Source organism: Lutjanus erythropterus, chromosome 6 (genome assembly GCF_056507025.1).
Source record: "Lutjanus erythropterus isolate fLutEry1 chromosome 6, fLutEry1.hap2, whole genome shotgun sequence".
Lineage (NCBI taxonomy): Eukaryota > Metazoa > Chordata > Actinopteri > Lutjaniformes > Lutjanidae > Lutjanus > Lutjanus erythropterus.
This window is the reverse complement of record NC_139322.1, coordinates 29,580,041-29,593,851: the sequence shown is the minus strand read 5'-3', so window position 1 is coordinate 29,593,851 and position 13,811 is coordinate 29,580,041. Positions and strand designations below refer to the sequence as shown.

Sequence of the window (13,811 nt, the reverse complement as noted above, 5' to 3'; positions counted from 1 at the left end):
GTTGGTGAATGAGAGATGGAAATGTGCTCAGAAAAGAGTTTGGACATCTAGACCTCTCTCTTCGTTTCTGCAGGGCGTTCGGTTGGGTGTGAGGCCTGATGCCCCTGCCCTGCCCCGCCCGTCGAGAGCTGTCAAAGTGGAGACCGGCTGTAATGTTGGCAACCCCTGCGTCTCGTCTCCTTGCCCCGCCCACAGCCGCTGTTCTGACCAATGGGAGCGGCACACCTGTGACTGCGAACCTGGTGAGTGAACAAAGAGATGTTGTAGACAAGGTTGAAGATGCTGTCAGTGATGAATGTGGTATAATATGTTCAACATTTTCCAGTCATGAATTACTAGATTTTGAGGCCACCTAGTCTGAGAGATTGACTCGTTGTTGGAAAAACGTATTATTTCTATTCTCACTTATACAACTGCAGTGCGTAATAGTTAAAGCAACAGAGGAGGAGGGATACTGCTCAGCTGCAGTGAGAGCAAGGACGACGAAAGAGGTTAATAACAGTGACAAGTATTTGTTAAGAAGCTCTGTAATTGTAAAAAATGTTTTGAACACTGTTGTTAGACTCAGGGCTGTGCTAACTGAATTATGCTTACAGTACACAGGCCACACTACCTCTTGTCCCGTCTTCTATTCACCACTCCATGAAAGTAAATTGTGCTTACTAATACAGCAGTGATATGCTACTCTTTGGATCATGATGTTGTAGCCATGTAAATGACTGTATGAACCTGCGTAATATTAGTCCAGAACACAATGTTCCTTCATGGAATTTTCCTTTTAAAAACACCTCATTCATGGGAAGATAAGCCTTCCGAGTCTGGGACTGCACAAGGGTCTAATGTGAATGTCTTCATCAGAGAGTGTACATGTGGGCTCTGTGTGGACGTCTAAGCCACAAATTAGTTTTGACAGCATTGACGCGTACATGAGGCCACTACGTCAGTCCTGTCGGTGAGGATCTCCTGTACATAGTGTTGTTATGAGACTGGAATTTCTAACTTTTAAGAATTTTTGATACCATGGAAAAGGTGACACAACCATAAACCTAAAAAGATATTCTTCACATTTAGATGTTCATGTTGAGAGATATTTATTTTGAAATTATGGATTTGTTTCCGTTTCCTCGCTCATAAGCTGTGTTGCATCGACTGTGTATCAAGATCATTGGTGCTGAAATCACTGATGATATAACTTGTATTATGTAGCACTCTCTCTCAGTTGTTCGTGGTGTTAAGAGTTTAGCTAACTGGCTAAGCAAACTAGCTTGCCTTGTATTACTGTGAGCACACAGTTAGCATGGTTTCAGTGTGATATTATAACAATAATAGTTACTTTAGGAGTTGTTTCGTATTCACACAGTCACAGAGAAAGTATGCTGATCTCATTTTACAGTTAAGTGCTTTTAGTTAAGGCTCTCTGTCAGCTGGCTCTCTAACACTTCCCTGTCCTCTGCTTTCTCTTCTCTCCTCTGCCACTGTCAGAGAGAGGAGGAAGCGAGAAAGTGCAGCTGGTCCTGGTGTATCCTGGGACATGAGTACTGAAATTGTTTGAAATATTCAGATTTATGTTTGCCACTAACTCTGCATGTATGGAACATGTCCATGGTGTCCGCAGCTGTCTATGTATGTCTCCGTTTGATATAGTCCAGGCCTTACTAAATAATGCTGAAATGACTCATTACAGTTAACTATTAATTGATTAGTCAAACAGCATTTTTTGCTGTTTTTATTATTTATTTATTTATTCATTCATTTTACGAAGATTGTGGTATGATCACCATTTTTAATATTGATATATTAATGTTATTAATGTAAGAAAGGGGACATTAATTGGCAAAAAACAATTAGCTGCAGCTCTATTACTATGTAAGGCTGATCAAGTTAAAGACAGGTTTTATACCTTAGAACAATTTGCATATCTGCTTGTCTCTTGCATCTCATCGTTTTTTTGACTTTGCCAGTGAATACATTAAATAAACTTGCCAAGTGATACAGCCAAGAACGATTTTCCACTTCAGTCATGCAAGTAAAATTGACTGCGTGCAAACCTCTGCGCCAGGGAAATAGTCCTAATATTTTGCACAGACTGGACATTGGATGTGAAAGAGGTGTGTGTGTGGGGAGAGAAGTTAAAAGAAGCCAGCTGACTTGGAGAGAGAGGGAAAAAAGGAATAATTATAATGTGGCCATATCTGTGTAGGTGTCTGCCAATGCTCTAACTGGGTTAAACAGATATTTGGGAACGCATAATGAGTCCTCATCCACTGAGAGAAAGAGACTGACTGCAGGCTAACTTCCAAAATCTCCTTCGTCAGGTGAATATAATGAGGCAGAATTAATGTGGAGGAGAAACAACCTGATTAAAAGAAAAGGAGAGAAGAGGAGAGGAAAAGGAAGAGGGGAGGGTAAACATATACTGGAAAGAGAGAAGTAGTGAGAGAAAGAAGATAAAGAGAACAATAGAAAGATGAAAATGAGGCAGAGGAACAGAGAGAGAGAGACTGAAAGTGTTAATGATTAATGAAGAGAAAGAGGCGGGTGACAGAAATAGTGTAAAATCAACACTAAAAGTTTTGCAGCAAGAGGAAAGAAGAGAAGAAAGAGGGCACGAGAAAGTCAAATCAAACAGCCTGAAAACACTGGCGACACATTTGGGAATGGATCCACACACAATCGGCATATATGCACTGCTTACAGAGACACACATATCATAGACGTCAGAGAAAATTAACATGACAGACGCACACATAGCAGAGTATGCAGAGTGATATTTGATATTTATTCAGAGCTTTATTAGCAGCTACTGATGCAACCGCTGCAGTTCACTTCTATGGGTACTGATTAAACAGACTAGACCAACCAAGCAGATATGATTAAAGAAGATTACTTATATTTATGATTAAAGGAGAAGCAAGAAACAAGAGAAGTAAATAGCAAATTAAGAGAAAACGAACCACATGAAAGACCAGAAGAGACAGCAACAGAGAGAGAAAGTTGCCAGTTCACTTTATCATAATGGTGAAAACATTAAATGCACAATACTGCACAGTTAGTAGGTCATTATATTCGGTTGTTCTAAAACTGCTAACAGTAGCTGAAAATGCCTCTGAAGCTACCTAAAGTGCAGCATTACGCATCGGCGAGTACCCATGTCTTTGCACCAGTTCAGTACCACATAAAGTATTAACCCAGAAATGGGACCCTGTTACTTCCCAGTTGCATCCCATAAACTAAATTTCATGGTCAATGGAGGAGTGAAATGCCAACTTTACCTCGGCATCAGAACGCATCGCAGAGTTATTGTAGTCTGTATCAAGTGGAGGAATAATCCACTGGATTGTGTATTTTCCAGTTGAAGTTTTCAGGAGTTGCCCGTGTTGCAAACCTGACTGACTAGATTACTGACTGACTGACTAACTGACTGACCATCAGTACCGTGGTTACCCTCTTTATATATATATGGTAAATAATCCTAATCTTTATTTCCTGATTTGGTTTGTTTTTGTGGGGATCCCTGGTAAAACATCTTACAGAGTTTTTGAGTTGTCTTTCTTTTGTGAACTGGATTGGGCTGAACTATTTTGCGATTGTCAGGAAAACAAAACTGCCTCTTTACCCAGTGAACTGAACTTTTGAGATTGTTACTTGGCATCGACCGATGTGCAAAGTTCAGGTGCCAAAATCAGTACTGGGGAAGGAAAAAGTGGTATCGGAACATAGCTATATTATATGAAAAATCTATGGTAATGTTCTCATGCTGCAGCTGCAGTTAAAATGTGGGTCCAGTAAGTCCAGTATTCATGTTAAATGATGTTTTGACTTATCACTAGTCCCTGCTGTGGGTATCAGTCATGCCATCATGAATCTCTTTGGCCCTGTGACAGATGACACCATTCTCTAACCCTGACCTAACTTACCTTTAATCTGCCTCCTACTCTCACCCATGCAAAGAGCAGATACTCTTTGGCTTTATATCTACTTATATCTGCTTGGACTAAACTGCTGTGGCTAACCCCCAGCTTGATAGATAGTATTATCTTATTGCCGTGGCCTACTTAGTAGTCCAGCCGTCATACAGCTCCACTAGTCTTACATATAACAATGCAGAAAGCAATGGAGGTAACAGAGCATTGTAATTACATAGATTTAAAAGTTATTAACACTGCAGGGCAGTAATGCAACATTAAACTGCACATATTTTTATGGCCTTTAATTAGTCTTAAAATCTGTGCATATAAAAACCAGGCGCATGCACGTGACACAAGCCCGGCACACAGAACAGTACCTGCAAGCAGAAAAGCTTCCTCACAGGGACAGAAAATGCTCCCTTGCAAAGATGATTGTCCGCTTGCAGACACTGGTCTGTGCTGTTACGAGTTTAAGCTCACCCCCCACTACTCAACACTCACAACTGTCTCCACTTCTTTGATTGGTCACTTTGAATATTGACCTTGACCTCAGTTGGGTGTTTGGTGTAATCACTGTCACAGTTAAAGACAGGTTGTTGCTAGCACTGACCTCAGCTAACTAATTATTGTATCAGTTGTAAAGCACTTGGATTGTTAATGCCATGTTACATTTTTGTTATGCAGGATTTACTTGTGTTAAGGGAATTTTAGAAGAGGCTGTTTCTCATTTTACCCATTTTATCCTGTCACCCTCTTCTTGATGATTCAGCCACAAAAAAAAGGGTCAGGGACAGGCTGAAGATGGGGGGTGTTGAAAGAGACTGATCAAAGGAGGGGAGACATCCACCACTGTCATTTCCTCCCGGCTCCCAAAGTCTCAAAAGTCAACTTGACGAGTGAGTGAGTGTTGAGCAGTTGCGAGTGTGTACAGAGGATCGTTACGGCACCGCGCCTGCAGGACTTTGGGCACATAGAGCAGCAATGCCTCCTCACAAGGATGCTGTTGCGCTCGCATCGCGTGCCAAACAAATTGAAAATGTAATTTAGGTGGAAGGGTAAAGGAAGAAAATTGGGACAAAGTGGTGATTTGGTTTTGACCATGTAGACTCAGCACTGTGGGCTTGTGTCTTACAGCTTGCTCAGACATTTGTGGCTGAAACATAGAGAGAATTGGAAATGCAAATATGACGTCACTGACCTGTGTGTGAGTGGTCAGCCACATTGCTGCTACAAAACACAGAGGAGCAAAGTAGGACACGGCTGTATTTTTCAGCCACAAACAGCATCACAGGTCAAAGCTGCAAGCCAAGAGTATTACTTTTTTATTCAAATGAGAGTCAGTGACTTGCAGCATGTTTCAGGCACAAATATATGCATGTAAGGTACAAGTTAGGCTACTGCAGCAACTAAAGTTGACTCGGTCACACCTCTGTGACCAAAAACCCCATCTAAAGGTGTCCTACTGCCACGGGCTGCTACCCCAATCTCTACTTCCAGATGATAGAAGAGAAATCAAAGAAAAGTTTTCAAGAAGGAAAAGTTTTTCAATGAGAGCATGATGGAGAGAGTGAAAGAGGAGTGAGAGTGTGAGTGTTACAGGCAGGATGTAGTTTGTTGAAGTGAGAGAGCCTCAGGCCTGACAGCATGGGAGAGGAAGCAGAGAGGCGCTGCTATCCCCGTAGCATCCTGCACCAGCCCGCCAGCGAATGCAAACACCTCGCCTTATTAACATGGAGCACGCACGCACAGATAAGAGTATGGGTACACTCACAAGCACGCACATACACACACTGATAGCTTCAGACATGGATACAATCACACACACACACACAGAATATGCACCACCTTTGTGTGTGCACACTTATTTACTGTAAACACACACTCTCTGTCTCATTATCATTATCTTTCATCAGCACAATGAGCATTAAAAATGGAGACTGCTTTACAATGAACGGTGCTTAGAGACAAATCAAATCAAAGTTTAATAAAAGCAGAGAGAGAAAAAAGAAAACAGTGGCGGACGCTAAATAATTCCCTTTCATGTGTGTGTTTGTGTGTGTTTTGGCCTGGTGCTGAAACTAGCCCAATGGGTCTCTCAAGGAACTGACAGCACCTCTGATTCCTGCAATACAGCCTCCTAGAAAACGCAATAACACTTATGCACACACACACACACACACACACACACACGCAGACTGAGGCAGGGTTCTGCATGACAAAGCACAGAGACATCTGCTTTCTCATACCCTCACTGTGTGTTTCTGAGTTAGTGTACAGTAGCTGTATGTGTGTGTCTGTGTGTGTGTATATATATGTGACAGTTGCTGCCAGTTGCTACAGGCTAATTCTCTGCAGTGAAAAATTTAATATGATAAATTACAGCCATCTTGATTTATGTCTGCTTGAGTTCCCTGAGCTGTTTAAAAACCAACTCAATCACATGTAGAAAACATATGTGCAGGTTTGAGAGCAGGAACTCTCATAACTGCATCCACTGTAGTGAGGAGTCGTCCATCAGTGTCTCCTGTTTTTGTTTCGACATTAAAATAGTGATTGAAAACAACAATTGCCCAGTGCATGTTTCTGCAGATGGAGTTTGTCAGAAAAGTGCATTATATGAAGCTGTTGTTTTTGGGCGTGGTGTGCAGCTGCAGTATATTAAAGCTCAAACCCTCTGGGGCAAGGAGGGAGAGATTTATGAGTTTCAAGCTGTATTTCCTGTGTCCTGACCTACAGTAGATGTCAGATCCTCAAGGTGCTGAATCAAGGCAAAGTTGTCCGCATGAGAAATGACTGCTTGCCTCGAAATGTCATTAATAGATAAGGTTTGATATCAAAATAAAAATAGAAACAAGAATTTCACACTTGAAGTATGGCCATATGAATGGCACATTTGATATAAAGTTATTTTATTTTATTTGACCTTTTTGCATGAAAAGTTTGCTATTTGAACAAAACTTTTTTGAACACATTGTCAATATAGAATATAGATAAGAAATTGTTTTTATGTTACAGATGTTTTAGATACAACATTTTTACAGTCAAACCAACTCACTGTCTCATCAATAACTGCGATTTGAACACCAGTATAAAGCTGTCATTAAACCAGCATATAGTACTGGTCTAAACCAGATGTAATCAAATACTACACATTTAAAGACTGTCCTCCCAAGAAGAATGGCACCATCAGTTGTCTCAGCAAGTGTCCCATATATTATATGTTTACCATGATCATTCCCTAACCTCAACTACAAATTTCTTACTAAAACCATGATGACGGTGGTCTCAAAACCTTCACAATTTAACCCAAACCACAGTCTTTCCCTAAAACCTGACCAACCTTAACCATAGAACTGTCACACTCCAAAACAGATTTATTTTTCTTTCTTTATTTGTAACATTTTTTTTTGGTTTTGGATTGAAAATTATATCATTCCATGGATAGGGACCTCATACCAGAAAATGCTTCTGTGTGTTATTTTGCTGACAAGGTCAAACAACGTATTTTATCATTTAATTTGGAGCACATTTTGAAAACTCCCCAGGGTAACCACTTTCAGGATACCTTGAAGTTGATCTTTAAGTCTTGAGCCGTGGGCTTATTGGACAGTTTGAGCCTTTGTTCAAACCCACTTAGATCCTGATTTTTATATTCCAAGGATGCCAAACATGTCAGACTGATAGAAAAACTTTTTGGTTTTGTTTGGCCATCTGTGACCTGTCACTGTAGTTGTCATCTGAGCTCACAAGATTCTGTCTTATTGTCTGTCTCAAGTGTACGTACAGAACTGGGAAAGAAAGCTTCGGAGTGCTCTGCTCCCTTCACATACAGTAGCTTTCAAAAAGACTAAACTAAACTAAGAGATTTGGCGTGCCTGCCCGATTTTAAAGCTCCTGTGCCATGGTGAATAAATCAGTTGGTAATTATCACTGCGTGTTGGTATTTTAATTATTTCAGTGTCTGTAACCTTTTCTATGCTGCTATCTTGGCCAGATCTTCCCTGAAATAGAGATTATTCTTGATCTTAATGAATATAAAACAAGCTGGAATAGACTCCTGATATATGGCATGGTATGGCTAAGCCATTTAACCAAGACTTATTTACACATCGAGGTGACACAGAGAACCAACAATGTTAATTTGGAGTTCTGTTTGTGTCCCACTGACAAATGTAAGTCGATTATTCACTCTCCTTTTACCTCTGGTTTGCTTTCCACCCACTCCTCTCCCCATCTAGTCACTAACCTTTCTTGTCTCCCATTTGGTGCTGTGTAGGTTAGCAAACAGTAGGTTTATTAGAGCTTTTTTTTTTTTGCTGAAAACATCTGCCTGCTGCTGTGACGTTGCTTTAAGTGGTGCAGCTGAACCATATAGTAAATGTGCAGTAAAACCAATATAATAGAAGAAAAAAGCTAAAAAATCTCTGTAGATCTCCATAGTTAGATGATAATTCAATGTGGTTTATTACTGAGCAACTCCTTTCACATAACACACAGCCAATGGGCTCAGCGTTCACTGCTATCGTTGTGTTGTCCCACCAACACATTTTTATGGGATGTATCTGACACACACAATCTTCCCCCTGTCAGAAAGACGCTAGTTGGATACACAGAGGATGAATGGATGGTTCAGTGAACACATGACTCATCTTTCTTTCCCTGATTGTAGTCTTGTGGAGAAGTCAAGCTGCTGTTGTTTTACAATAAAGTGTCTGAAGCCAGACGTGAAGCTGTGAGTCACCCTGAATGTGTGTACAGCTCGAGAGGCAAAACTTTTCAGAAGAAAAGCTCCTGGACGCTGACAGTGAAAGACTAAAACACACACGCACACATGCACACACACATGATTTGCAACTCTTTGTTCTTACAGGCTCAAGCCTCGCTCCCCCCCCATATTGTTGTGACAAGGCCAGTGTCATTATAAGCGTCTGAAAACAGCCAAGGCTGCCGTTGTCTCTCTCTGTCAGTTGCCATGGTGAAAGTGTAAAGATGTATAGGGCTGATAGAAGATGATTGAGTGTGTGTGTGTGTGTGTGAGGGAGAGAGAGAGAGCAACAGATATAGAGAACAACAGAGCTGGAGATGGGGATCAGGAGAAAACAAATAAGTGACAGGACACTGCCAGTATTTGTATTTGTGTGTGATCCTATAATCATACCTGTCTGTGTTTGTTTGTTTGTATGTGAAATGAATAATTGGAAACCAACAGCTGTGATTATCTTTACTCTTTTGTTTGTTCAATACCTGATAGAGCCTGACTGATACTGGATTTTTTGGGCAATTGCTTTGGGAGTAAAAATATTCCAATATCAATATATCGACCAACATTTTTATACAGAATATAGAATATAGACATTAACACGCATTTTTTTTGGTAAAGATCTCTTCTTTAAAGATATGTAACAGAGGCTGGATATTTTACAGTTCAAAATGTCCAAAATTATATCAAAACACTGAAACAGTAGACTTTCTTTTAGTATTTTTAATAATTTTACATAACCACAAATAAAAAAACACAGATAGAGTAAAACTTATGTATACATTAAACCTGAATCAAGAAAAAAAGGAACAAATATACATTAAATTCTGCCTATTAAGCTAACAAATGAAGCAGTTTGCATTATGTTCTGTTAAAAAGTTTTTATGTCGGCACATAGCAGACAACATATATGCAGATAACGATATAGTTGAGATCAGAGCTCAAACAATAATTCAATTAATAGTCAACTATTACATTTTTTGAATTAGTTTATTTTTGTAATTAAAAACTGTCCAAATACTCTGATTTCAGTTTCTCAAATATGAATGTTTTCTGGTTTCTTTACTCCTCTCTGACAGAAAACTGAAAATCTTTGGGTTGTGGACAAAACAAGACATGTGAGGACGTCATCTTGGGCTTCGGGAAACAGTGATCAACAATTTTAACCTTTTTCTGACATTTTATAGACCAAACAGCTAATCGATTAATCGAGAAAATAATCAGCAGATTCACTGATAATGAAAATAACTATTAGTTCCAGCCCTGGTTTTGACAGGCCAGTATTGGACCAATAACTGGTCAAATCATGTGCCGGTCGGGCTCTAATTCCTGAAAGGAAAAAAGATGAAAAAAACAGAGGTGTGAAGGTTAGAGGAGGGGGGGAAAGAAGGAAAAGGCAAGGCCAATGTGTCTTTTATTGCAAATTACAGTGTGGGTGGGACTCACAAAGAACAGAATAAGCATGCGAGGGAGAAAGAGAGAAAGATATTTAAAGAATAGGAGTCATTGGAGAGCTTGTGTGGGTCTAAAGCTGCAGCCAAGGCCACACGCTTTAAGAGCAGAGTGGCTTCTGTATTTTCTATAGACAGACATGTGAAAGCAGACCTCACACATGCAGTATCTGTCAGCTCTTTAGGGAGGAATGCAGAAATCTACCAGCTGCACACACGCTTCAGTCATGCTTCACTCTATAGAGACGTTCTTCTATTCAATGCTGATAAATTAAAAAGATGGCTTGAAAGCACAACACACTCTAACTGAAGGAGGGGCGCTGATTGTATGTGAGGCAGAGATTTCTGTTGGTAAGAAAGTCAGAGTGATCAGAGTGATGCTTGAGGCAAAATGTAATAGCTTGTTGCACAGATCGCATTGTTTTCTGATTGTCATTGATGGTAGGTTTTTATGTCAATATTAACATTTTATCTTGGAGCGTTGGTGAAGATTTTAAGTGCTAAAGAGAAGGTTCTGTTTGTCTGAATGTTTTTCTCAAGAAGACAAACCTGTATTCAAAGCACGTGCTTTTCTGATACGTGCGTATGCTGTCCTGATTTGTCTCTGTACGTGTGAAATTATACGTCCACACAGCTGGCACTAGCATGTAATTGCAGAAAATGTGAGAAAAAAACCCTTGACATATGAAAGTCAAGATGTGTCCAGAAAGCACACTGGCTTTGAATTTTTACACAACCTTTTCTAAAGACAGTGTTAAAAACTGTCAAAATAATAAGTGCATTATAATCATTAATTTGGTTGGACAGTGTCCACCTAATTTGCATGTGATTTTGTCCACTGTGAAACATCACGGTGGACAATGATACCATTGCTGGGTCTGAAAGTGACTTCATTTTGGCACCACATGTCTGTAACTTTGCTGTGTTTAAAAAGAAATAATTAACGTGACAAAATGTAAATGTAGTGAAATAAACAGCAGAAACAGCTTTTTTTAAAACGTCAAAACAGAACTTTAGGCAACAGCTCTATGGTAGCTGTATTTGACACACCATGTCAAATACAGAAGGCCGTTAAATCACAATGTTTTGATGGTAGAGCGCTCAGTGGTCGATTACTGTCAGCCATTGTAATGGCCAGTGGGAATGCTCATCGGCCCAGTCCTAATTTTTGATACCTTACTGCAAAGACTAGTAAGGATGTATTGACGTGTTCATGATGGCATCAAAATACTTGTCCATCAAAATCTTTGAATATCTTGAAATTAAACTGTGATTTCCATGTACAGTGTCACAAATATTAAAGCCCTTAGTAATTTGAAATTTGAATATTATTCAAGGGGGGAAAGTTGCCTGTTTCCACTTTAATTTTTTCCTCTCTCTCTCTGTCTCCTTCTCAGTCACACACACACACACACACACACTGGCTGCAGCAGTGCACAGAACAGCACATCCAGTGCGCTCAGCTGAACAGGGCTAAAAGCACAACAAAATAGATTCAATCTTGAAATTGTGTGCTCTTTTTCTACACTTTACAGCTAAACACCAGGCTGAAAAAATACAGTATAGACCTACAGATGTGTACTACTATTCTGTTAAATTTAACTGCTAAAATATAAAGGGAAAAATAGCTCGAGAATGAGAGAAAAAAAGCAATAGATATCTGAGCAGTAATCACTTTTGCATTACTTTCCAGACACGGCAGCAGGCTCTCCTGACAGTGATTTGTGTCAGGCTCAATAAATCTCCCCCTCAATCTTTTGTGCGAGAAGCTCAGACAAGTTTTTGTTTCAGGTGGCAAAAAAGCAACAATGGCTGAATTTTATTCTTGTTTTTGTTTTTCTGTGGTATCAAAATAGATGTCGAGAATTGTGGAAATTCACTAGACCACTAAATTTCTGGTGTTGTCACATATACAGATATAATTATTAATATACTTAGGCTGGATTGAGATTCACATTAATTCAGTCAGTGTCTCAGAGAGACTGTTAATAATAGAAATATCGATAAAAGGATTGTCAGAGGTATTTAAAACAAGGTTAATACAAAAAATGACAGAGACATTGTTTTAGTCTCAAGCTTTTCTAAATTTTTTTGTGATTACTTCTGCTATCACACCGTTCCTGATGATGGTTTTAAAGCAAAACCAAAAGCTTGAGACTGGAAAGGTTTCTCTGTCCTTTTTTGGAGTAACCTTGTTTTGCATTTCCTGGCAAGTTTTACCACAATTAATGCATCAAATACCTTCAATCACAAGATCAGCTGTGTCATTCAGTGTTACTAAATTAATTTTATCACCAGCCAGGAGTTTATTCTATTTTTGTCTGCTTGTTCCTTCAGAGCCAATGTTAATGTAATTTTATTGGCTTTATTACTTTTATTTACATCCCAACATGAAAGTGGGGTCTTACGCTGCGGTTAAGTCCCATAATATTTTAATCCACCTATTAACACAAGTACATTAAAGGCTAAATACAACAATTATGTACTGTTTAAATAAAAAGCGGGTCTGGGTGAAAGGCCTTTGTTATTTGTGCTAAATACACCCCAAAGTGTGTGTGAAGCACTCTGCTTTAGTCATTAGATTAAAGAGGGGTTTTATGTGCTGGCCTGTATTACCATATAGGAGGCTGGTGTGTTTGTGTGGAGTGTCTGGGGATTGCATTTGAAGTGTGCATGACGGCTTCGTTCACCGCACTGCACCGGCGCACACTGAAGTGTGCGGTGGGAATGTGCATGTTGCACATTGTTGTGTTGGAGTAGCTGGTTGAAGTGTGCCGTCTTTGCTTCGATTGAGGCAGATTTTCTTCGGTTCTACCTGATTTGTAGTATTTGTACCAACATTACGTCACACTCATAGTATTTCACAGAAGTATACCTTATTGTCATTTTCAATTTATGTGTCAGTTCTTTTTAAAAATTATTTTATATATTGTTTAGTCTATTGAAAATTCCCTTCTCAATTTCCTGGCAAAAGATTACATCCTTGAATTGCTTTTTTATCCAAACAACATTCCAAAACCTAAATATATGAATTTAACAATGATATAAAACAGAAAAAAAAAAAACCTTTGAAGAACTGAATCCAGCAAATGTTTGGCATTTTTGCTTGTATCACAGCACAAGTACATCTGGTTAAATAATTTATTTTAGAGGATTTAATTATTACTGAGCTTCATGGTTGTAACAGGCCCCAACATAACATACCTGACTGCCATGGTTGCCCCTCATGGAAATGTTGCAGCAGAGAAGCCTCTTTTAATGTAGTTCACTATGCTAAGTATAATGTTTCCTTAACACCCGATTGTACATGTTTGTATTATTTGTTGCTGAATTGAAATAAATTACAGTACTGCGTCTTTTTTTTATTCCTTTTCTATAGCAGCGGTGGTACATTTCTTTTAGTGACAGCACTCCTTTGTGTTTCAGTGGATGACAGCTTTGTAATGCTCAGTTGTGAGTCGGGAGAGGGATGTTTGAGATAATCACTGTTTGATGTTTGAGATGTATATTTGTGAACAGACAGGTTATTATGTTTGGTACATGGATGGATTTCAACAACGTTTCATGATTGTACATGCAAGGGACATTCTTCACGGATGTAGTGACTGCATGTGTCCTCTTATTTTGTTAGATTTTCTGTGTCTGATTATTTTGATTAAGTTAATCAAGAATTGAATGCAGTATTTCCAGTGG

General features: G+C 39.2%; 1 protein-coding gene across 2 annotated transcripts in view; it reads left to right on the top strand.

Annotated features, from left to right (window-relative positions):
• Window positions 1-13,811, top strand: part of celsr3 (cadherin, EGF LAG seven-pass G-type receptor 3) — a 141,620-nt gene that overhangs the window by 82,538 nt on the left and 45,271 nt on the right. For both annotated transcript variants that reach the window (XM_084721589.1, XM_084721587.1), the window contains exon 14: window positions 74-242. In XM_084721589.1, coding sequence (XP_084577715.1) covers window positions 74-242 — 169 coding nt within the window. The remainder of the gene's footprint in view (window positions 1-73; window positions 243-13,811) is intronic.